This window comes from Lactuca virosa, chromosome 1 (assembly GCF_052849685.1).
Source record: "Lactuca virosa cultivar CGN04683 chromosome 1, Lactuca_virosa_CGN04683_v6, whole genome shotgun sequence".
Lineage (NCBI taxonomy): Eukaryota > Viridiplantae > Streptophyta > Magnoliopsida > Asterales > Asteraceae > Lactuca > Lactuca virosa.
This window is the reverse complement of record NC_136426.1, coordinates 78,875,907-78,901,599: the sequence shown is the minus strand read 5'-3', so window position 1 is coordinate 78,901,599 and position 25,693 is coordinate 78,875,907. Positions and strand designations below refer to the sequence as shown.

Here is a 25,693-nt window from a genome sequence, read left to right as displayed (position 1 = left end):
TTTTGTTGAGCTTTATTAGATGAGAAAAAAATGACAATTTTGTCCTCTATTATGATTATGATTATGTGATATGATAGGTGTTGGGAGAGGGTCTGCAACTCTTCTTGAACGTTAAAAGAGGCATCAACTTGGAACTAGATCTTGCAGGGAAAGAGGCATCAGTTTGGTTCCTTAAGCGTTGAAAATCCAAATGGATTTGAGCTTCATGTTTTCATTAAAAAAAATGATACATGGATTCGAGGTGTTCTAACAGTTGAGGCTTGACTTTAATCTTTGAATTCTTGATCCAGTGGACCTATTGGCCTTACATTCGACCTCATTTTACATCAATGTCGCACCAAATGGCCTTTTATGCTTCCTTTGGTGTTTATTGATGGTATATGGTTATGGGGTGTGTTTGGAATGTAAATGTCATTTTAGTCTTTAAATTTTGTTTTATCACTTATAGCGTGTGTATATTTATATTTATGAATATGTATCTGCCATTTGTTTTTATCTAATCATTATTATTATTATTATTATTATTATTATTAACTTGGTATCCGACAGGTTCAGAAACATATCTTATCTTCATAAGACGTAGCTGCATTCGATGATGCCAAGAAAAAAATGAAAATTGTTTCACCACTTCTGACCTAGCTTTTTGGTATATGACTTATGTTAGTTTGATTATTCGTATAGTGCGCATGCATAATTTAACTGATATGTGTTGTAAAGATGGTTTAACCAATTCCAATAAAACCTGCATTCTATTCAAATTTTGATATTCACATTTCTACCTCACATTCATATGTATCTTTATTTAATTGAAATGATTACTTGGAGAATTCAGTCATTTTCGAAATCAAATATCCTTTTTAAGAGTCCCAACTTAATATATGTAAGGAAAATATAATGTGGCTTAGAGTTTAGGGAGTTTGATCATGGAAGGGGAGCAGTACACTCCTTAAGTGTTCCTCACATTGTGAAAAAAGATGGTGGACCATGCTTATAAAATAACAAGATTGCATTAAATTCATAAAATTAGATAAAGATGAAACGGTAAGATATGGAACCCGATGGCATAAGAATTATTTTGGCGAACTTCATAGAGGTTACAAATTTTAAATAGTCGTGTAATTGGTTGCAACATTTTAGGAATTGTCACTTCTGGTTCCATGACCGATTCAATGTAATTTAGGAGAGTATCTGCCATTATGTTCTCCTAATGGACACACTTTCATTTTAGTCATTTATTTCTGATTAACTTATTTGATAAGAAAAAAAAGTATTTCACGGCTCAAAGATCCATTGATTGCCTTTTGCCAATTTATGTACCTACATATAAGATATCTACAGACCATTAAGATCCTTTTGACATAAAAGAAAATTATAATATAAAAAATTACGGATGGAAATTCGTTTCCACCTAACTATACTAAAATGAATCAACAAAACCAAATCTCTCTTAGATTCCCACATGACCAACTTTATGTGGCATTATCCAAAGGAATATCATGTGTCAATACAAACGTATTAGTGAATCATGGCGAACAATTCAATGGCATTGAAGTTTATACATCAAATGTGATGTACAAAAAAGTGTTGCACGATTAATAATACACAATCAATCACGTGTTCATCTACATTTGTAAATAATATCAACTTTTCATTTTTAATTCTTATTGATTTCGTTTCTACTAGCATGACTCTTATCGATAATTGTTTTGATGTAGTAAATTATTTGCACAAAAAAAAACTAATCGAAATCTAGAAACTAATTTCTGAAAAAAATATTCGCACCCGACGCTTGGTGCGGGTAAACGGCTAGTACCTTAATATACATATTTGGTCAAAGGCTGAAAAATAAGAGGTACAAACCTTTATGCAACTTATACAATAAAGTTATGCAGTGAAAAAATAAAATTCTTAATTGGTCAATATACCTCAATTGATCTTGACTTGGTCTCCATTTCCTATCCATTCCCTAACAATTTTTTTTGAAAGTCAGCATTGAATGCGTTTGACTCGGATCGAGTTTGTTGAATCTGAGATCGTGGGAGATACTCTTGGAGTTTGGCCGGTCTCCTATGTATCCCTTATATCTTTAGTCTTTCTGTTGAACTTCTCCATCGCCTTCCTTCGTCTCCACACTCTTTCACCACCTTCGTCCATCTCTTTTCCTCCCTCTCTAACCTTAAACCAGACTAGATTTAAATACCCCTGACGACTGCCATCACAACATCTTTTACCACGGCTATCACCATAATCTACAACACCAAGGCAGATGGACCTCGACAAATGGAATTCTTTCTCAGCTTGATTTTATTGTCAATCGAACCTTGGCTTTACATTTTTGTTTTCAGGTAGACAACATGGAAACCCACATCATCGGCTCTCTGTTTCACTCTCTCTCCAATCAAGCTAAGTTTTTATCTTCTTTGTTGAAATTTATATGTTTGAAGCTTTCTTTTGTGGCTGATGTTTATTTGTATGATGCTTAAGGCTTTGGTTCAGGTTTGATTCTTATCTTATGTTGCTTCCTTCTTTCTAAATCGCCTTATTTTTTAACAAAATTGAATCCGTATGGACCGATTCCTAGCACATATTGAGGGCTATAGCTATTTTGAAATTTGAATCCTCAAATTACCTCATGTCTCGCTCCATCCCTTTATAATTGATTACCAAATTATAGCGGAATCATCCGCTTTCTTCATCTTAGACACATCCAACTTTGCTTAGGTTTAGTTCCAGCCATCGTCAGCAACAACGGAGACCCACCCCAGTTTTCCGGCAACAACCGCTAACCGTCGCATTAGCCGACCACTACATTTCAGCCATAATCGCACCCCTACACTGCCATTTGCAGCCGTCACAGTCCTCCCCAACCCACATCTCCGACAACCAACCCCAACCTTGAAATCGTTGCTACCACCGCCGTACCCCTGCATTACCAGGTATTTCATATTAGAAATCTCTTAGCCACCGACGCCGTTTTTCTCCATCTTTGCTGATTGGTCAGAGCATCGAATATTTACTGAGTGGATTATCTATTCCCAGTGGTTTATGTCTAATAATGTCCAGAAACATGAATGTTGAATCCTGATTTAAAACGCAACCGCCCCATTTACTCATTGATCGATTTATGTTGAATCCTGGTATTTCCCCTTATCCGCCTTCATAATCTGGAAATGGACCAATCAATTTCACTCAGTTCTAAAATAGGCACAGTGTTCGATCATGTTATACATGTCGAATTCTCTTAGTTGTACAAACTAATTGATTTCTTGCTTCTCGGTCTGATCAGGTTAAGCCTTTAAAATCGATTTCTCAGTTCAAGGTACATACGAATCAAATTCATGCTCTCCCACGCCATCTCACAGCTTCATCTTCAACAATCCCACGTCGTCCCAAAACTTAGTATGAAGATGAGTTCGATTTTTGTTCCAAACATTACATATTTGGGAGTTAAATCGATTTCTCACTTGAAGGTGCACACTAAATCCGTCCCATAATTTCTCAGTGGTAGGAATCTTTTGACTTCTCAAATGTTTTATTTTGAAAATTTTATGTTTTACTTTATTCTTGGAATTGCTTGGAAATTATGTAATGCTTGGAATATATTATGTTTGGATCAAGTTTTGTTTTCATATGATTTTAAGCTTCGAATTCCTAGGATATTATGTGATTTTGGTACAGATTATGCTTGGAACAGATAATTCTTGGATCAAGTTTTGTTTACATCTCCATTTCAGGTTCTGATGTTCGTCTGTATTTCAAGTACCCATTTATATATTAAGTGGTTCATAGGTTCCGGTGTTTCATATTAAGTGGCTTATTTAATATTATGAATGATTTTTATATAATTTTGTTGTTTTATGGTTATACAGGAAGGCTCTGTAGATAGTAGGTTACATATGTTCCTAGATTCTATGATGTTTTGCAACAGCTAAAAGGGCACAAAAGGCACAAAGGTCACAATTTTACCAGTTTCTTTATTTTCCAATTTTATCATTTTGATGTATTTTTTAATTAATCAATATATTAAACCATGTTCTAATTTGGGATGTTGAAGCTCAGCCCAATGTGCATGTTGTCATGGGTTCCATTGAGTTCCGTCTTGATCTGGTGGGGATCATTGTACACAATCACAACACAGTTACAAAATCTTCACTTCCATCTTTTATCTTCCCTTTATGTTATCATCTTTCTTTATTGTAATATGCAATTATAGGTGTTGTTTTTCATATGAGTCTCCATAATTATATCTGTAAATAATTACTTTTATACCCTTCACCTTGCAGATTTTGACTGGTCATCAAGAAAATGCAGAATTTGTTCTTGCTATGATTGGGTAGATTTTTCTTTGTTTGGTTTCATGTATCTTGTAGTGGCTTTGGTTGTTTCTCTTTTCCAATGTTGGTGATCTTTTCCTATAAATAATTACTTTTATACCCTTCACCTTGCAGATTTTGATCGGTCATCAAGAAAATGCAGAATCCTGGTATTTCCCCTTGTGTCTTACATGCTTATGTTGAGGGCGATTATGGTTAATCTTCGTTGTTGTTGCCTTATGTTCATGGGATGCATTTGTTCGTTGGCTCTTTCTTTCTTCTAGCTATTGGTGAGTTTTTTGTTTTTTTTTTTGGCATGGTGGGTGGTTATGCCCTTGCTTTCTATGTGTTTCTACAGTGTGTTTTTTTGCTTCACTTCACAGATGATGTTTAGATAATCAGAAGGCAATTTTTTAATAAGAAATTATTTTGAGAGGAAACCTTAATGGGAATCTCAAGGTCGCATTTACCCTGTGTTATGAAATTTTTGCATAACCATCTCTATTAGCATCAAGAAGTTAAAACGTTTCATTTTGGTTTTGTAGAAATCAAAATGGCAGGGTTTTAGGAAGAACAATGATGAAATAACATGACAAGCACATGTGACATTTTGTGCAATATCTAACTTGTAAACTAACTATGAGGTGTCTAACTATTTATAATTCAGATGTTTTTTTTTTCAATCAGAAGTAGGGAAGTAAGTTGCTATTACTTATGGCTAATCTCTTTCTCTTTCTTGACTCAAAGAGGTAAAACGCCCATATTACTCTCTCTACGTGTGTGTGTGTATTTGTTTGGTTTATTGAGTTATTAACGAGTTTCCTGCCATAGGAATCATGATTAGTCAAATAATTTTCTGTATCAAGTTATACGAGAGTTAATGATATAACAGATTTAGGGTTTTTCTGTATGTATTGATTGAGAAGTGTACAGAATAAATACACAAGGCAAATCAAGAAAAGGAAACTATTCTATGGAATCCCTTGATATTAGGGATTACCTACAATTAAGACTATAATTAGCTATCATCTTTCCTACAATAAATGCAGAATAATTTACATTTTCCCACACTCCCCCTCAAGCTGGTGAGTGGGAGTTTCCCATTCCCAGCTTGGATAAGATCCTTTCAAACATTGGTGTACTTAGCCCCTTGGTGAAGACATCTGCTAGTTGTTCATGAGTAGGCACAAATGGGGTACAAATTAAGCCACTGTCTAACTTCTCCTTGACAAAATGTCTGTCAACTTCAACATGCTTTGTCCGATCATGCTGAACTGGATTGTGAGCTATGTTTATTGCAGACTTATTGTCACAATAGAGCTTCATTGGTCCCTCCCAGTTGATCCTTAGATCTTCAAGGATAATTTTCAGCCATAATAGCTCACATATACCGTGTGCCATTGCCCGAAATTCTGCTTCAGCACTAGATCGTGCCACCACGCTTTGCTTCTTGCTTCTCCATGTCACAAGGTTTCCTCCTAGGAGAGTGCAATACCCTGTTATTGATCTACTGTCAACTGATGACGTAGCATAGCTTGAATCAGTGTACGCCTCAAGAGTCGCACAATTATTTCTTTCAAACATGATCCCTTTCCCTGGCGCTCCTTTGAGATACTGCAAAATCCGATGTGCTGCTCGCAAATGGGTTTCCTTTGGATTATGCATAAATTGACTGGCCATGCTTACAGCATAAGCTATGTCAGGTCTGGTATGAGACAAATATATAAGTTTCCCTACAAGGCGTTGATACATTTCTTTGTTTACACTTGCATCTTTTTCTGCATTTCCCAGTTTATGATTTGGGTCTATAGGAGTACTAGCTGGTTTGCATGCACCTTGACCTGTTTCCATGAGTAAGTCTATAGTATACTTCTGTTGGGATATAAAAATTCCCTTTCTTGAATGGGCAACTTCAATTCCAAGGAAATACTTCAGTCTTCCTAAAGTCTTGATCTCAAATTCTTTGGCTAGACATTGGCTTAAGACTTTTTGCTCTATTTCATCATCTCCTGCTACGATGATATCGTCCACATAAACCAGTAGCGCTGTTATCTTTCCCATTTTTGAGTGCTTCACGAACAAAGTGTGATCCCCTTGACTTTGTTTATATCCCAAAGCTAACATAGTTCTGGAAAATCTCCCAAACCATGCTCGGGGAGATTGTTTTAAACCGTATAGTGCCTTTTTCAATTTACACACCATATTGGGATTTATTCCTTTTCTATAACCAGGAGGAACATCCATGTAGATCTCCTCTTCGAGTTCTCCATGCAAAAATGCATTTTTTACATCAAATTGATGCAACTCCCAACCAAGATTAGCAGCTAGGGATAGAATTACCCTAACGGTATTCATTTTCGCAACTGGTGTGAACGTCTCAGAATAATCAATGCCAAAAGTCTGCGTATATCCCTTAGCTACCAATCTCGCTTTATACCTTTCAATTGTCCCATCCGCCTTGTATTTCACTGTATAGACCCATTTGCATCCTACAGTTTTTTCCCTTCAGGCAATTTAAGCAACTCCCAAGTTTTATTCTTTTCTAGTGCTTGCATTTCCACATTCATGGCTTGCTTCCATTTTTCATTAGATAATGCCTCAGACAAATTAGTAGGAATGGTAATGGAGTTGAGATTGACAAGAAATGCTTTGTATGTAGGAGAGAACTTTTGGAAGGAGGTGTAGTGTGATAAGGGATACAATGGTCTTTTTGTGCATTCTCTTGTTCCTTTTCTAAAGGCAATGGGCAGATTTTGATCAATTGTTTGAGATTCAGTTTCACTTTGTAAGGGTATAGAATCAGAGATTATTACCCCATTTGAAGGATCAAAAGGACTAGAATCAGACACTTGGACTTGCTCATGTCTAGGAATGTTCTTCTTTTGTCTCGAGTATACCAGGTTCTTTCTAAACCGTGCGGATTCAGGTTCTGGAATAGTTTCACGAACTGGAACCGTGGAGACTATTTCTGGATTAGGGACAGAATCATGGGTAGGAGTACTTGGGGGGTTAGGTTGGGATGATGTAGGAATAGATGTGGAATGGGATGATGTAGGAGATGATGAAGGAATAGATGTGGATTGAGAATGTGATGTAACTGTTTCTGGATCAGGTTCAGGGATATTATGATCGGAGTGAGAATGAGATGATGCAGGCAAAGATGTAGATAAGTCATGGAAAATATCTTCCAAGCTTCCATTATCTTCCTTACAATTCCCCCCCCCCCCCCTGAAGATAAGGTTGGGTGAAGTAGGGATTGTTTTCGCTAAAGGTTACATCCCTTGAAACAAAGAACCTTCTAGACGGGGGGTGGTAGCATTTGTACCCTTTCTGGGTTGAGGAATATCCCAAAAAAACACACTTTAGAGCCCGGGGATCAAGTTTGTTTCTGTCTTGGCTATGAATGTGAACAAATGAAATACATCCAAAGATGCACGGAACAAGATTGTTGGAAGTGGACACATTCGGGTAGAAGGAAGAAAGTACATCCATCGGACTTTTGAATCCAAGAACTCGGGTAGGAAGTCTATTTATAAGGTAAGTTGCTGTGAGCACAGCTTCTCCCCAAAAATATTTTGGAACATTATTTTGGAATAATAGTGCTCTGGTTTGATCTAATAAATGCCCATTTTTCCTCTCTGACACTCCGTTCTGTTGAGGCGTTTTAACACATGAAGATTCTTGAATTATTCCCTCCTTTTGAAAATAAGAGGTGAGAGTTTGATTGAAATAATCTCGAGCATTATCAGATCTTATTCTTTGAATTTTGACTCCAAATTGGTTTTTTATCATTGAAATGAAATTAGGGAGAATAGTGCTAACATCTGATTTATGCTTTAACAGAAACACCCAAGTAACCCGTGTACAATCATCGATGAATGTCACGAACCATCGTGCACCCGACACATTAGAAATATTAGATGGACCCCATATATCAGTGTGAATAAGATAAAAAGGAGAATTAATTCTTTTATTACTGATATAAAAAGGGATACGCTTGTGTTTAGCAAGCTCACATACTTCACAATGAAGGCTTTCAACATCAATTGTTTTAAACAGAGAAGGAAAAAGAACTTTAATAATCCTAAATGAGGGATGACCTAAACGACAATGATGAAGTATGATTTTTTCTTTATTGGAGATAGCAAATTCTGATATGAGTGAGCGAGAATCTGTTATGAGTGAGTGAGATGATTTGGGTGTTTTTTGCAACTCAAGACGATATAGATCATCCTTTTCCTTAGCAAGTCCAATCATCTTCCCTGAATCCTTTTCCTGAAGTACACAATATTTATCAGAAAATATCACATAACAATGTAAATCTCGTGCTAGTTTTTTTATAGAGATCAGATTAGTGGACAATTTTGGCACATGAAGGACACTTTTTAAAGGAATGGATGGGCTGATTTGGATATCACCTTTACCGGCTACAGTGGTTCGAGTTCCATCAGCAGTGGCAATTTTCTTGTTACTTGGACAAGGTGAGTATGTGGAGTAGTGTTTGGAAGAGTGAGTCATATGGTCAGTGGCTCCCGAATCAATGACCCAAGAGTATTTTAGGTTTGAATCTGAGGCACTAAATCCAAATGAAAGTGGTTGTTTACCTGGGAATGAAGGTTGACCACCAGAAGGTTTTTCGAGAGAGCTGAAAAATGAAAGTGGTTGTTTACCTGGAAATGAAGGTTCACCACCAGAAGGTTTTTCGAGAGAGCTGAAAAATGATCTGAGCTTCTCCACTTCCTCTTGTTTAAGGCTTATTGGCTCTTGTTTGACTTCTTATGGGGTTGGGTCAACTACAATATGAGCTTGTCCTTTGTCTCTAATTTTTGCACTTTTCTGGCCCCATTCATGACTTGGAGGTTTGCCATGTAACTTCCAACATTTATCCTTCGTGTGACGTGCCTTTTTGCAATGAGTGCACCATAGCCCATCTCGATTTTAAGCTCTGAATTGATCATTTTTCCCAGATCCAGACTCATAGTTGGTTCTATTTTCCCTTCCTATCTTGACATGTTCTGCTGCCATTGCCGAGCCATTCATTGGAAGGGTCTCAAGCATTAAAGTTCTCCTGCTCTCCTCACTTCTAACAATGGCCACCACTTCATTAAAGCAAGGAACTTCAGGCTTTCCAAGGATTTGAATCCTTACTTGATCAAAATCAGAGTTTAAACCTACAAGAAAATCATAAACTCTGTCTTGTTCAATGAAGTCCTTGAGTATTGCAACATCTTCTGAGCAATTGGTCTTGATTACCCTATAATGATCGAGTTCTTGCCACAAAGATTTTAGTTGATTGGCATACTCGGTTACTGTTTTACTTCCTTGTTTCGCTGCCATAGTTTTGACTTTCACTTCATAAACTTGGGCTGCATCTCTGGCTTTGGAGTAAGTTTGTTGAATTGCATCCCAGATATCGTTGGCGTTAGCCATGAACATCATTGTATCGCTTATCTCAAGGACCATAGAACTCCATAACCATGCCATGATCATGGAATCTTCTTCATCCCATGCTTCAAACTTGGGGTCTTCTCGCTTTGGTCCTGTCCCAGTCAGATGGCTGATTTTTCCCTTCCCTTTCAGGATGGTTCGAATCAGTTGGGACCATTTGAGATAGTTTTTTCCATCCAATCGGTATGATGCATGGATGTGCTGTAAATCTCCTGGTTGAGAAATATGGGTTGCAGATTGAGCCTCAGATTCTGACTTGGCTCCTGTCATTCGTTTGGTACTAGGTTATAAATTCTTGACAATAAAGGCCAAATAATCAAAGGGAAGAGGCAATGAAAAAAAAGAACGAAGGCTAAAAAGGTTTCCCAAGCTTCAGATGCTCTGATACCATAACAGATTTAGGGTTTTTCTGTATGTATTGATTGAGAAGTGTACAGAATAAATACACAAGGCAAATCAAGAAAAGGAAACTATTCTATGGAATCCCTTGATATTAGGGATTACCTACAATTAAGATTATAATTAGCTATCATCTTTCCTACAATAAATGCAGAATAATTTACATTTTCCCACATGATAGATTCTATGATGTTTTGTTTGGAGTGTTTTGCCTTTTTATTAATCTTTTCTAAGCTGATAGCAAGTGATAATGTTGGAATTGTGTTACAACATAATATACTTAATATTTTTTTGCCTTATAAAAGGCATTGTACTTTGAGAAAACTAATTATCAATACATTGCACTTCATTTTTGTTTCCTTACTAATATTGATGCATTTAATTTAGGCAATGTACTTATGAGGACAATTCCAAAAATTTCAAGCAACCCCTTTCATAAAGGCAATGTACTTATGGGGTTATACCAGAAATAACATCAGAATATTTTACTAAGTTTTCAAGCATACATCAGACCATAAAGTGTGTTTCCCCTACAAACAGGATTATCCTCATCCCATGCATGAAGGTAATATACTTATGGGGCTATCCCGAAAATAGCATCGAACTATTCTAAAGTGTTCAAGTATACATCAATAGAGTCTTGTGATGTGTACATGGAGCTGCAACTTCATGCCATATATATTTACATCCACAAACGCAGGGAGTTAGTGGCATGTATGTCCATGGTGCTTTTGATCCCAAGGTGTTGTGGGGAAACGCTATGTTTTCTTTATTATCAATAATATGCTGATGGAACAAACTTTTAATTTTTACATAGTAATCTTGGGTGCTTCTTGATTCTAACTTGGATGTTGAGAATAATGATGTTTTAGGTGCACAAAAAAGCTACAATAAGAAATTTAGGGCATTCCATTCTGCAACGTTTCAATGCAAAAGGATCAATTTTACAATTTTACCCTTGGGGGTGCTCTTTTTCATCACAAGGTTTAAATTTAAGTTTGTCGCTTTCTCAAATTGGACGGATTTGCATTGTAGTTGATTTTAATGCTATCTGATGATGATTTCAAAATTTTGGACAAAACTATCCTTGCTTCAGGTTTTGATGTCTTCTATATATATTTGGATAGAGTGTAATATGGTATTTTTGCCTATATTAGACAATTTTGTCCCTAATGTTGATGTTATTGTTTCTGTTTTTTATGGGGATATTTCGGAATATGCCATCCTTTTTTTATCAATTTTTTACAACAAACTTTGATTGACTTATAGGTAATTAGAATATAGAAATTTATATGATAATATTTTTATTTATAGCCTTTTCATTTGTAAATTTTTCCTTTTATAGGTTTAACATTTAAATTTAAAATTTTTATTGTCTTTATCATTTTATTAAATCACTTTATCTTATAGTTGTGATATATATATATATATATATATATATATATATATATATATATATATATATATACTATTTGATTTTTGCTTCTCTTTTTAAGACTTCTATGTCCATATTATATTTCTATGTTAATTAACTTTTCTTTTAAAGTTGTACCAACATCGAATGCAGATTAATATATTAAATTTAGGTATTTATTAAACCACCATATATTGCGATCAATAATGAATTTTGGTTTATACTATATTACTCTGAATATAATGTTAAATAATTATATGAAAACTTAATCTATTTTTCATTCAAACTCATGATGTTTTGTTAAATAAGTATATGAAAACTTAATATATTTTTTGCAGGCTCTCATTCGAAAGTAAAATGTTATAACAATATGTATGGAAAAAATTTATAGCATTGTACTTTTGAAGTATAACGGTTTAGTAAGGAAAATATAAATATAAATGGAAAAACGTTATAACATTATACTTTTAAAGTATGGGTAATTACAAAAAATGGCATTCTACTTTGAAAGATATTATGAACCATTTGGTGTTGTTTCAATAACACATTGAAAGATATTATAAACCATAAAAGCGACGAATACATTAAATAATACATTGGTCTTCGAAGAAAAAATGAATCAGTAACACTAATGCTTAGTGATAATTTCCAATACATTGTATCTTATTTTTAATATGATATGTTTCATAAAATAAACTAATCCCTAAATTGAAACTAATCATTGCTCGCCGAAATGAATTTAATTTTCGAAACAAATTATTCGCACCCGTCGCTTAGCGCGGGTAAACGGCTAGTATATATATATATATATATATATATATATATATATATATATATATATATATATATATATATATATATATATATATATATATATATATATATATATTTGTTTTGTAAGATCGTGATCGTAAGATCTTACCAAAAATATTTTAGTACATAACAAATACATTTTTATCCATCTGTTCAGTTAACAATATATAGTTTAAACATAAAAATACATATACAATACAACATTAAACAATTCAAAATATATATTATATGTAGTTAGTTCAAGAAAAAAAAAAATATCGATCCTACGATCTTACAATCAGATCCTACAATCTTACCACGATCTTTCCGGAAAACAATCCTAGTAAGATCGAGATTTATTTACCTAGATGCGATCCTAGGATCGTATGAACTATGATCGGAATTGCAATTGTAACAACATTGGTTTTATTTATTCTGTTTTTACCGTAGATTTTTGGATATTTTGAAATGCAACCCACATTCTTTCGGTTTTTTATGTGAATTTACCTCTAAGATCATAAGTATTTCAATTTAACTCTAATACTTTCTCCCTCAAATGTTTTTTAGTTTTCTTATCCAATTTTGACTCTTAGGGTTCTAGATATTTAAAATTTACTATTTTATTTTCTGCATAAATTTCATTTGGTCATATCCACATTAAAAGTATAATCTTTATTTCGTTTATAAGTTTTTATGAGATTTTACAATTTAACTTTTTTACACATCAATAAAATCATTGAAATATATTTTTATTAATAAAATATTTTTTACGGTTTGTTTATTTAGCACAAAAAGATTATTACCACATCAAAACTATTGGATAAATACAAAGATAATGAAAATGGATGGATTTTCCAATTTACTGATGTATTCATAAATCATATCATTTATAATTTTCCTCTTTTTGGCCTTAAATCATTTTTAAAGTTCTTGTTATAATTAGATCTAATCATACCGTAAATTATCTCTTGCCTGAATATACAAAATTTCCGCAACATGGCCTGGCACGGGGTACAACCATTAGTTTGTTTCTAATAATTAAGTTTAGATATTGCAAAAGATAGATTTTGAATACTTCTAGTTTCACAGGTGAGCTAGTTAGTAGCCTTGCAACATACCGAAACCAAGATGGCCCTTCAATACCTGATCATATTCATCACCAAATTTGTGTGCCACCTCCCGTGCCTTCTTCTTCAGAGCTTCTGAAGCATTATCATACTCTAACTGAGCCACCTTCAACATCTCCTGAGCTTCTACAAACTGTTTCCATCTCCCACCTAACCTTTCCTTCAGTGGCTCTAACGATTCTTTCAACGCCATCAACTCTTGTTGTAAAGGCTCGTTTCCAAACTTAAGCTTCTCAACCATGTCTATCCTCTTGTGGGCCCACGACAGATCAAAACCAAACCTCTCAAATTCTTTGAGATCCTCCCGAAGGGTAGCTAACCGGTCCTCCGCCAGTTCAGCAACGGATGTTTCCAGAAAACTTTTGATGACCACATGGAATTCTTTCAAAATGGAAATCCACATTTCTTTTGCTCGAATTTGAACCCCTTGAAATGTGTCTGGGTATTGGTGCTCAACAGCCTCCAGTAGCTTTTTCACCTCCAGCCCAACAGCATTCCCCCGCCACAATCCTTCATCAGGCATCAATGTTCTAGAAGCTTCATGAGCATGATCAACTGTATGATCGGTATTGCTGATCTGGTCAGAATTGTCACCGCTCTCAGTATCATTCACCCAACCATTGCTATTATTGAAATTATTTGCATGATCATCTGTGTTTTCACAAATTGCAATGTGTGTAATCAGAAATTTAAAAGTAGCCACTATAAGATAGGTTAATTGTCATGGTTTATGTACCGTTTGAAGTCTCAGGTACCTTCAGATCATCAATGGGGTCGTTTGAATCACTAACACCTGCCAAATCCATCATAGCATGGTCTAATGCATATAGCATCATTTTCCCAATCTAAATATACCACAGAAAAGTAGCAAGTTAGATAATAAAATTACTTATTAATATAAGTAATACTTTAATACGTGAGAGACTTTACATTTAGCTTATTTTGTTTGTCCCTGTGATTGTTGGGAAGCATACGGAGTTCGTGTTGTAAGCGGATGCATTCACCAAGACTCTCAGGTGAAACAAAGTTGAGTTCAATCTTTGTACTTGACTATAAGGAGATGTTTTTTTTTTTTTTTTTTTTTTTTAATCAGCAAAATTAATAACAAACAAAACAATATTGCATTCATACAAGTATTAAGTATTATATATTCTGATCTGACCTTCAAGTTTCTAACTTGATACGGACAACCAGCTGGAATAAAAACAGCATCACCCAACTTTTGTTTGAAGCTCCATGGTTCGATTCCTAATCAGGATCAAGAAATCTGTATAAACATAACAAGCAATCACCAAAATACATACTCAACATCAAGACGTACCCAATTCCTCTTTCAGCTTCCTTTTATGTTCAGTGTTCAGGTAAAATATCCGATCATGTATAGGGTGAACAATCTTGTCAAATGCAAGACAATCAGCATGCATAAGGTCACTCGAGTGATTCCTAAGATATGTCTCTAATTTAGGTATATCTTGCCTCCTGAATATGTCCCACAGAGCACCTTCCTCCTCACAAACTAAAGCTTCATCTTGATGTTTCACCATTTTGGTATTGTTAAGCTTTGTGGATGAAAGGACAGGAGATTCTGTATGTGTCAGGACATTCACCTGCAAGTTATTAAAATAAAAACATGTAAGGAAGAAAGAATCATACGCAGAATAGGATTTTAAGAAGAAAGGAAATCATACTGTATCAGATTTATCATAGTGAAGCTTTGTAATAGACTTCCCATAAGCTATATCCATACGTGGACCCATGTCAGGTTTGGAAGACAAATCAGGCAACTTAACAGCCACATTCAGGTAGCCATTTTTAGGGTGTGTGTAGTCTTTATGTAACACCCAAATTTTCAAAACAATTTTTCACTTTTTAAAGCCATATAAATTCATCCACAATTGCTTTCAAAAACAATGTATCAATTTTATCTCACTACAAATCCCAAGATCAAATCATAATAAACTCTGCGGGTGTGTGTACAGATCATGCCGGCGCCTTCCCGCGATCACCACTGGTACCTGAAACACATAACAAATAACACCGTAAGCATAAAGCTTAGTGAGTTCCCCAAAATACCACTCTAACACATATTAGCCACTCGAGGCTATGACTCTGCTGACCCTCTGGTCAGTGTGTCTCAGTGGGACCCTCCAGTCCCAACTCTCTGTGGGCTCTTTAGCCCTAACTCTATGGACCCAAAGGTCCTAACTCTGATAACTCTGGATCATGCATATCACATATCACAATAAATCTCAACACATAAATAGCATACAAATACACTGGCACATAACTATAGAACATAACACACATTAGCCACTCGAGGCTATAACTCTGTGGGCCCTTGGGCCCTAACTCTGTGGACCCTCTGGTCCTAGCTCTTTGGACCTTCCGGTCCTAACTCTGGTATACACACAGCATAAATCACATAGAAATAATGTCGTGCCACAAATCACATAGATAGCATACAATAACTCTGTCACATAACTCTGTTACCACTCTAGGTAAAGTATAGTGAGAAGACTCACCTCGGATGTCTCGGATAATATCCCGCTCGCGTATACACTGATCTAGCCTCTGCCTAAACACATAACATAATCACCTCAATCAATAACGGTTCTCTAGGCTAGACTAGACTCTCACATGTTCTCTAAGAAGGCTAAAAGGCTATTTTACCCTTCAAACAGTCCACAAGTCCCATTGTTGACCAAACCCTAAAAGTCAACAAAAGTCAACGGTCAACCCTTGACCAGACTCGCCGAGTGCACAAATGTGACTCGGCGAGTTCAGTCGTGAACTCGAGTCCTCTATCCCCCCTCTGACTCACTGAGTCATTCCCCTAACTCGGCAAGTTACTCACTGAGTGAATTACGGGAAACCCTAACCCTACTCGCCGAGTCTGCTCTTGGTACTCGGCGAGTTCACGCCATGCTCGAGCTCAAATGAGCTCCTGAGGTCAGATCCGCTCCTCTAACTCATAGATCTGGCCTCCTTAAGCAATATAAACACGTAAAGTTTGGATCTTGATGTCCATGCAAGAACCCAATGGCTTTATTTGAAGAAATGGCCTCAATATGCCACCTTAAGCTCATAACTCTCCATGACACCCATAAAGATCAAGAAGTTAAGGTCTTTGGACCTCTTTGGATCCAGATTCGAAGCCCCAACACAAGAAGGGACCAATTGCTTCACAAATCATACTCAAAAAGGGGCTAGAAACCCCAACTCTCAAAGCTTACACCAAAACTGAAAAGGGGATCGAATGTTTACCTCAAGATGAAGTCCCTAAGCTCTGAAATCCACAGATTAGCACCCTCTTCAGTTTCCGCTTGCCTTGGTCACCTTCTTCTTGCAAAATCACCCACTCAAGGATCAAAAATGGCTCCCTTTCTCTCTCAAAATGTTCACACACTCTGGGGTTTCTCTCTATCAACTGGTAGCCGTCATTGAAGGCCATAAGGGCCTTTAAATAGGTCCCAAACCCAAGAAATTAGGGTTTCATTAAACAGCGTGGACTCGCCGAGTCCACGTATGGACTCGCCGAGTCCGGTCATTAACTCGGATGGAAATTCGCGACTCTACTCGGCGAGTCTAAGCGTCAACTCGCCGAGTCTCTCCCAAAATCTCTAAAAATAAATGAATACTTAATGTATCTGGAAAAATCCGGATGTTACAATTCTCCCCCACTAGAATCAGACTTCGCCCTCGAAGTCTCTTTCCATAAATAACTCTGGATACTGCTCGCGCATCTCTAACTCCGGCTCCCAGGTCATCTCGGAACCCTTCTGATGTTGCCTCTGGACCTGAACCAGTGGCACCTCCTTGTTTCTCAATGTCTTGATCCTTCTATCCCGAATCGCGATCGGCCTCTCAACATAGTTCAGAGTCGCATCCACCTGAATGTCCTCTAATGGAACCACTGCTGACTCATCAGCGATACACTTCCTCAACTGAGACACGCGGAAGGTATCATGAATTCGACTCAACTCCGCAGGTAGCTCCAAACGGTAGGCTACCTTGCCCACCCTGGCGGTCACCCTGAAAGGACCAATATACCGAGGCCCCAAATTACCTCTCTTCCTGAAACGGATCACTCCTTTCCAAGGAGATACTTTCAGGAGCACTAGATCTCCGACCTGATACTCGAGCTCGGATCGTCGCCTATCCGCATAACTCTTCTGGCGACTCTGAGTGGTTCAACAACCTCTGTCTGACCCGCTGAATCTGCTCAGTCGTCTGAAGTACTATCTCTGTACTACCCATCACACGCTTCCCGACCTCACCCCAACAAATGGGAGTCCGACACCTCCTCCCATACAACAGCTCAAAGGGTGGCATACTGATGCTCAAATGATGGCTGTTGTTATAGGAAAACTCAACCAAGGGTAAATACGTGTCCCAACTTCCTCCAAAGTCCAATACACATGCCCGAAGCATGTCCTTGAGCGTCCGAGTCGTCCGCCCGCTCTGCCCGTCTGTCTGTGGGTGGTAGGCGGTACTGAAATGCAACCTCGTACCCAACTGGAGATCGACTCAACCCCGACCTCTATCATCTGATACTCATCGTTGGACCCTTCGGTCCGGTCTATATCGTTGGACCCTTCGGTCCGGTCTGTACAACACATCACCAGGACTCAACTCAACTCAAGAGTTTGGTCCGCCCGTAGTTGGAATCGCTCGTTCCAATGACTCATTCAACTCATAGCTTGGGGACCCGCAACCCATGTGTACTTTACTTATCCAATCCCTTCGGATTGGATGTCCACACTTACTCAGAATGTAATGATTCCCAATCATTGAGGAGACCCCGGTCTCACCCCTGGTCCGACCACCAGGCTCCCAAAACTCATGCGTAGGGCTTTTCAAGCCTAAAACCCTCCTGTGTCATGCTCAGATCAAGAAGGCTTCCTCATAACAACCTCTCGCTAATTAGTGCGTATTACGGCTCCCCATAACATCACCACAACCTCCTACTGACTAGTGAGTACTACGGCTCCTCATAGTATCACAACAACCTCTCTCTGACTAGTGAGTACTACGGCTCCCCATAGTATCACAACAACCTCTCTCTGACTAGTGAGTACTACGGCTCCCCATAGTATCACAACAACCTCTCTCTGACTAGTGAGTACTACGGCTCCCCATAGTATCACAACAACCTCTCTCTGACTAGTGAGTACTATGGCTCCCCATAGTATCACAACAACCTCTCTCTGACTAGTGAGTACTACGGCTTCCCGTAACATCACAACACCCTTCCCTAGTAGCTCCTGAAGCTGCGAAGATAACTACTGCGTCTCTGGCGGCGCAAGGCGATAAGGCGCCTTGGCGATAGGCGCTGCCCCCGGAACCAACTCGATGCGAAACTCTACTTGCCTCTCGGGAGGCACACCCGGCAACTCCTCGGGAAAAACATCCGGAGACTCTCGCACTATCGGAACGTCATCCATCGAACTTGGCCTCCCAGCGGCCTCTCGTGTGTCCATCACATAGGACACATACCCGCTGCAGCCTTGCTGAAAACTCTGTCTCGCTCTGGCGGTTGAACAAAACGCCGACCCACATCGGTTACCCTCGTTGTACACCGTAAGTACTCCCCCACTGGGGTCTCGTATCGTCACCAACTGTCGCTCGCAGTCTATAACAGCCCCAAATCGGCTTAACCCAACCATGCCCACTATGACACACACGTCCCCCATCGATATCAGGACCAGATCTATCGGGGACTCAACACCGAAGATCTCGAGTACACATCCTCGACTCACATTCATAACATACTCCGCTCGCTCGTCCGCTATGGAAACTCGTAGAGGTCGACTCAACGCCTCTCGTCGGCTACTGATGTGCCGACCAAACGTTATTGACACAAATGATCGACTCGCTCCCGAGTCAATTATCACCAAAACAGGTACGGAACCCACAAAAAGTACCAGCCACAACATCGGGCGATGCGCGGAACTCCTTCGCTGTCAACTGTAAAGCTCTCCCGCGAGCCTTCGGTGCCTCGACCTTCGCTGGCCGAACCTCGGTAACTCTAGCAGCAGGTGCGGATTCCTCAATTCAAATACTCGGTTCTTCCCCGCTTAGGGTTCGAACCACCACCAATTGGTGCACCAACACTCTATCCCTCATGCTGTCTCCACCAGTAACATCGCACCTAATTCCGCAAGGTGCTATGCAACGCTTGATGATTTCTCTGACAAGGATCAAACAACTCCAGATACCAAGGTCTCGTATGCAACCTTCAGAACTTACCATCGTGACTACCTCTAGTCATTCAGGACCTCACACTATACTCTCACCGGACCTCCCAACTGTCCCGTGTTAACACTAACTCTGGATCTGGAAATAATGAACCATCATACTCCTCATCCTTGACTCATTGCCCAACGTTCCAACATGCTCCTTATCACAAGAGCCGAAACCACATTTCCACCCCTTATACCTCTCAGAAATAATAGGAGTCACTGCCCTGATATACCCTTCTTGATCGCCCAATACCGCACCTAACACCTGCCCTATTATACTCAATTAGGGTGCATCCTGATCCTTGACCATTTCAGTCTCCACTGTCAACCTGCTCAAACTATATCACTCCCTCGCGGAAGACCTACTGCCGGATACTCTGATTGAAAAGTCACCATCAGTGCGATCCCACAGGGTTCACTCCAACTCAGAAACCGAAATCTCAACACCTCTTACGCCTCCCACAAGAAACGGAAATAGCACCACTCGGGTCACGGAAAGTGACATATCTACTATCGGCCGGCTCTCCAGCTCAGACCGTATCCCTCCATAACGCACCGTCCCTACTCTACTCTGATTCTTGCGACTCGAATGACATATCACCAACAATCCCTTGGAGCTAACTCGGTTTCCCTATCATGGGATGCTCCACTAAAACTCGTTCTTCCTGGCCTTCTGGGCCCATACTCCTTCACATCCGACCTGGGTCTAGATAATCGCTGCGGAATAACCGGCAAAACCAGAAGCACTCACCGCCACATTTCATGGTACTCGAACCACAAAATCACCCCTCGATCTGCCACCAATCATGGTACTCGAACCATGACATCGCCTCTTGATCTGCTACCAATCATGGTACCCGAACCATGACATCACTTCTCGACCTGTCACCAATCATGGTACTCGAACCATGACATCACCTCTCGATCTGCTACTAATCATGGTACTCCAACCATGACATCACCTCTCGATCTGTCACCAATCATGGTACTCGAACCATGACATCACCTCTCGATCTGCTACTAATCATGGTACTCGAACCATGACATCACCTCTCATTTTGCCACCAATCATGGTACTCGAACCATGACATCACCTCTCGATCTGCTACTAATCATGGTACTCGAACCATGACATCACCCCTCGATCCGCTACTCACAATCCTCCGGATCGCCACGGTCATTTCGTCAAAATCATACTGCGAATCTCTTCATCGCTAATACTGCTGCCCTCCGGCGTGTGCGGTGTTCCAACCATGATGTCTCTGAAACACAATATGAAGATACCAGAGACTCGATCGAGTATACTCGCACTCGATAACTCAACCCTACTTGTTCCTGAGTACCCAATGGATTCTTACTTAGGGTGCGCGCTGCTCCGGTGTCTTCAGTAGTACGGGCCCTATACTACCGTCCACACCGCATCAGTATTCACTCTAAGTCCTCCTCCTTGGATCCCAAGTCCCAAGTACTCTACTCTCTTTAACCATATGCTACTCACTAGCAGCTCTCTCATAACTCCTCGCTGCTATCTAAACACTCTCAAGTATCCCTAGCAGCAAAACTCCTAGACTAAGGCATCACATATCAGGCCACTCTAGTCCTAATAAGAATACCTAGTCTACTCTAGCATGCATAGCATAACTCATCGCATATCATAACATAATATATCTCATAACACTAATTGCAAGGGTATTTTGGGAATTCACCGTTCGGGCGCTGGCTGATCGTACACACGGCTCTGCTCTGTTTGTCTCAAAACTCTTTACTCTTGTGAAAAATTTTGCAAATTTTATTTTGAAAATCTCTCAATTCCTCAGTTTGAGTTCAGATACGCTCGAAGATGTATCCGAATCCCTCAAACCAAGGCTCTGATACCAACTTGTAACACCCAAATTTTCAAAACAATTTTTCACTTTTTAAAACCATATAAATTCATCCACAATTGCTTTCAAAAACAATGTATCAATTTTATCTCACTACAAATCCCAAGATCAAATCATAATAAACTCTGCGGGTGTGTGTACAGATCATGCCGACGCCTTCCCGCGATCACCACTGGTACCTGAAACACATAACACATAACACCGTAAGCATAAAGCTTAGTGAGTTCCCCAAAATACCACTCTAACACATATTAGCCACTCGAGGCTATGACTCTGCTGACCCTCTGGTCAGTGTGTCTCAGTGGGACCCTCCAGTCCCAACTCTCTGTGGGCTCTCTAGCCCTAACTCTATGGACCCAAAGGTCCTAACTCTGATAACTCTGGATCATGCATATCACATATCACAATAAATCTCAACACATAAATAGCATACAAATACACTGGCACATAACTATAGAACATAACACACATTAGCCACTCGAGGCTATAACTCTGTGGGCCCTTGGGCCCTAACTCTGTGGACCCTCTGGTCCTAGCTCTTTGGACCTTCCGGTCCTAACTCTGGTATACACACAGCATAAATCACATAGAAATAATGTCGTGCCACAAATCACATAGATAGCATACAATAACTCTGTCACATAACTCTGTTACCACTCTAGGTAAAGTATAGTGAGAAGACTCACCTCGGATGTCTCGGATAATATCCCGCTCGCGTATACACTGATCTAGCCTCTGCCTAAACACATAACATAATCACCTCAATCAATAACGGTTCTCTAGGCTAGACTAGACTCTCACATGTTCTCTAAGAAGGCTAAAAGGCTATTTTACCCTTCAAACAGTCCACAAGTCCCATTGTTGACCAAACCCTAAAAGTCAACAAAAGTCAACGGTCAACCCTTGACCAGACTCGCCGAGTGCACAAATGTGACTCGGCGAGTTCAGTCGTGAACTCGAGTCCTCTATCCCCCCTCTGACTCACTGAGTCATTCCCCTAACTCGGCAAGTTACTCACTGAGTGAATTACGGGAAACCCTAACCCTACTCGCCGAGTCTGCTCTTGGAACTCGGCGAGTTCACGCCATGCTCGAGCTCAAATGAGCTCCTGAGGTCAGATCCGCTCCTCTAACTCATAGATCTGGCCTCCTTAAGCAATATAAACACGTAAAGTTTGGATCTTGATGTCCATGCAAGAACCCAATGGCTTTATTTGAAGAAATGGCCTCAATATGCCACCTTAAGCTCATAACTCTCCATGACACCCATAAAGATCAAGAAGTTAAGGTCTTTGGACCTCTTTGGATCCAGATTCGAAGCCCCAACACAAGAAGGGACCAATTGCTTCACAAATCATACTTAAAAAGGGGCTAGAAACCCCAACTCTCAAAGCTTACACCAAAACTGAAAAGGGGATCGAATGTTTACCTCAAGATGAAGTCCCTAAGCTCTGAAATCCACAGATTAGCACCCTCTTCAGTTTCCGCTTGCCTTGGTCACCTTCTTCTTGCAAAATCACCCACTCAAGGATCAAAAATGGCTCCCTTTCTCTCTCAAAATGTTCACACACTCTGGGGTTTCTCTCTATCAACTGGTAGCCGCCATTGAAGGCCATAAGGGCCTTTAAATAGGTCCCAAACCCAAGAAATTAGGGTTTCATTAAACAGTGTGGACTCGCCGAGTCCGGTCATTAACCCGGATGGAAATTCGCGACTCTACTCGGCGAGTCTAAGCGTCAACTCGCCGAGTCTCTCCCAAAATCTCTAAAAATAAATGAATACTTAATGTATCTGGAAAAATCCGGATGTTACACTTTAAATGGCAAACAGCCAATGAATTCAACAAAATGACGTGGCCATTCTCCTTCAGATAAGCAAGAAGGTTGCCAATCTTCTAACTTCAAAATCTCCCTTTTGAATCCACCTTCTGAGTATCCCCTAAAGAATTTGTGAAGATCAACACTCACCTTTTTCCAATCAAAACAATCGATTGCATTCACTTCACACGTATGGGAACGATTGCTATTTTTTGTAATGTCACGAAAAGCACGCCACAAAACCATTGGCTCCCAACTTAGCCCTGAGGAAGCTGAAAGCACATCATTGACTACCATAGGCTCACCTTTTGACCAATGCAATTGGAAATGTTGCATGTCTTGTTGAGGTTGAATGTCTTTAGCACTTAGAGAGTACAAATAACATCCATTAGAATTTTCTTCATTAGCTTCAGAATCATAACAACACATGCCACATTTGGTAGAAGTTTGATGAATATCAATATCATCACTTGTGTTGATTTTGTATATCTCTTGTACTTTCTCCAACATATTTACAACCCAATCAACAGGCATTATACGTTTCAACTCAAGGATCCCCTCATTACATCCACCAATATAAATTGGTGGGCAATGAATGCTACCATCTATAGAGAACTTCCATCCAGATATCATACACATATTTCCCTCACGTAAATCTTGACAACATACAAGGCATAGATCATAACCACATGCACAACTTCTATACAAGTCAAAGATATATGCTCCACATTTGTCACTACACAAAAGGATAAGTTTTAATACCTTTATATAAATAACAGAATAACATACTTTAACAAGATTAAGTAATCATTCCATGAGAGCATGACTCCTACCAATATATATTATCATCCACCTCACACTCAGCATCCTGTATTTGTAAGTATGATAGAGATAATCCTGCCCAATGAGAGAATATTAGGAAAGCAACAAATTAAATATGGTTTTCGTTTACAGTTTTAAGTATATGAATATCTTACTTAGAAAAGGAATCAAAATAAGCTACCTTTAACCTTAGCCTCTATTAACTTCTCCCTCAGTTGGTCTGCATTCAGACTTTTCACAAAAGCAAAAACTTTTTGTATGATATTCTTTGAGTATCGAATTTTATCAGGTTTGGAGCAAGAATATCCCTGCATCACCTGCATAAACTATTAACAAACTTGTTATGAGTATGTGAAATTACACAAGTAACAAACTGACAATTGCCAAGAGTTTGCTTCAAAAAACTAACTTTAGGTGAATATCCACGCAAGCATGCTTTGCAATTGCAATTTTTGCGACAAAAAGGGCACGCCTTGACAAACTCCTCCTCCGATATATTGGGGTACCTATTTCAAGACGAACACATAATCACAAATTTGTATTCGCTAAAGAAAATGTAATTACAAGTTCAAAATTACTACCATTTAGTCATGCATGTGACGCAATATTTCTTCGATTGACATTTCTTGCACTCAACAACGCGATCTCTTTCACTCCTATGACATTGATGGCACGATTTCAGCTGCTTGTCAGCCCCATTTCCTACCTACAAGAAATCAAACTAAAATTATAGCAACTTGGGTGATGATTCTGTATGAAAACGAGCAAGAACGGTCGTAAACAACCGAAATTACGTTGATATCCGGTTTTTTTCGGCGGGGTTTCTTCTGATTGTGAGCTTTCACCTTCGCTGAAGCTGATTTCTCCGTCTTTCTCCTTTTACTTGAATTCTTAATGGGGTCAAGTTCTGGTTCCTCCATTTCAGCAGGGACCGACTTTCTTTGCAACTGCCAAGTCGATATGTGAGCCATTGTTGCTTGTGTGATCGTGGGGGAGGGCAGAAGCAGGTTACAGAAAGAGCCGCGTTAGTTTGAAAAAAGAAGCGTGTCGTATAAGATAAAGCTTTTTGAAAAAATTTCACAAAATGGTCCTTTAGGTTTACCGTTTTCCTTGAAATGATCCCTATGAATTTTTTTCTCTAAAATGGTCCTAAGAAGCAAATCTTGCACACAAATGGTCCTTACCGTGGATAGATTCGTTAAATTGAAAGAATTTTAGATAAGGATAATTTCTCTCAGGGTTTTCCTTGAAATGGTCCCTATGAATTTTTTTCTCTAAAATGGTCCTAAGAAGCCAATCTTGCATACAAATGGTCCTTACCGTGGATAGATTCATTAAGTTGAAAGAATTTTAGATAAGGATAATTTCTCTCATTTTATGAAACTTGTTTGGTGATCATTTGTGAAATTTTATAACCATTTGAAATATTACAAAGTT

General features: G+C 38.9%; 2 protein-coding genes and 1 long non-coding RNA gene across 10 annotated transcripts; 1 reads left to right on the top strand and 2 right to left on the bottom strand.

The window, feature by feature from the left end:
- The first annotated feature begins 2,030 nt into the window (after positions 1-2,030).
- LOC145147997 (uncharacterized) lies at positions 2,031-11,110 on the top strand. Of its 8 annotated transcripts, none has more exons than XR_013728929.1 (7): positions 2,033-3,504; positions 3,679-3,953; positions 4,060-4,137; positions 4,284-4,333; positions 4,449-4,603; positions 10,548-10,725; positions 11,033-11,110. It is a non-coding gene; the product is annotated as an uncharacterized LOC145147997 (long non-coding RNA). The 8 variants fall into 8 exon arrangements; XR_013728935.1 differs by having other exon boundaries at positions 2,034-3,137; positions 3,287-3,504; positions 10,548-11,110; XR_013728917.1 differs by having other exon boundaries at positions 2,038-3,504; positions 3,695-3,734; positions 3,870-3,953; positions 10,548-11,110.
- Positions 11,111-13,327: 2,217 nt separating this feature from the next.
- Positions 13,328-16,924, bottom strand: LOC145147981 (uncharacterized). Its single transcript, XM_079075111.1, has 8 exons — positions 16,758-16,924; positions 16,016-16,068; positions 15,182-15,508; positions 14,815-15,100; positions 14,656-14,741; positions 14,424-14,543; positions 14,230-14,338; positions 13,328-14,144 (listed from the first exon to the last, which is right to left on the bottom strand). The coding sequence occupies exons 3-8, from the start codon at positions 15,248-15,250 to the stop codon at positions 13,465-13,467; spliced, it is 1,350 nt and encodes a 449-aa protein (XP_078931237.1). The 5' UTR covers positions 15,251-15,508; positions 16,016-16,068; positions 16,758-16,924; the 3' UTR covers positions 13,328-13,464.
- Positions 16,925-22,302: 5,378 nt separating this feature from the next.
- Positions 22,303-25,305, bottom strand: LOC145147965 (lysine-specific demethylase JMJ26-like). The gene is made up of 7 exons (XM_079075110.1): positions 25,051-25,305; positions 24,838-24,962; positions 24,666-24,762; positions 24,438-24,582; positions 24,268-24,331; positions 23,047-24,170; positions 22,303-22,357 (listed from the first exon to the last, which is right to left on the bottom strand). Exons 1-6 carry the CDS (start codon positions 25,225-25,227, stop codon positions 23,426-23,428), a joined length of 1,353 nt encoding a protein of 450 aa, XP_078931236.1. The 5' UTR covers positions 25,228-25,305; the 3' UTR covers positions 22,303-22,357; positions 23,047-23,425.
- Between the last annotated feature and the right edge of the window lie 388 nt (positions 25,306-25,693).

Excerpts from the sequence above, each read along its gene's own strand:
- LOC145147981 (XM_079075111.1), bottom strand. The coding sequence starts at position 15,250 with ATGGGTCCACGTATGGATATAGCTTATGGGAAGTCTATTACAAAGCTT. Across the intron at positions 14,742-14,814 it reads GAAGCTGAAAGAGGAATTGG|GAATCGAACCATGGAGCTTC; the intron begins GTACGTCTTGAT and ends GATCCTGATTAG. Across the intron at positions 14,339-14,423 it reads ACAAACAAAATAAGCTAAAT|ATTGGGAAAATGATGCTATA; the intron begins GTAAAGTCTCTC and ends TGGTATATTTAG.
- LOC145147965 (XM_079075110.1), bottom strand. The coding sequence starts at position 25,227 with ATGGCTCACATATCGACTTGGCAGTTGCAAAGAAAGTCGGTCCCTGCT. Across the intron at positions 24,763-24,837 it reads GTCACATGCATGACTAAATG|GTACCCCAATATATCGGAGG; the intron begins GTAGTAATTTTG and ends GTCTTGAAATAG. Across the intron at positions 24,583-24,665 it reads TGCGTGGATATTCACCTAAA|TTTATGCAGGTGATGCAGGG; the intron begins GTTAGTTTTTTG and ends GTTTGTTAATAG.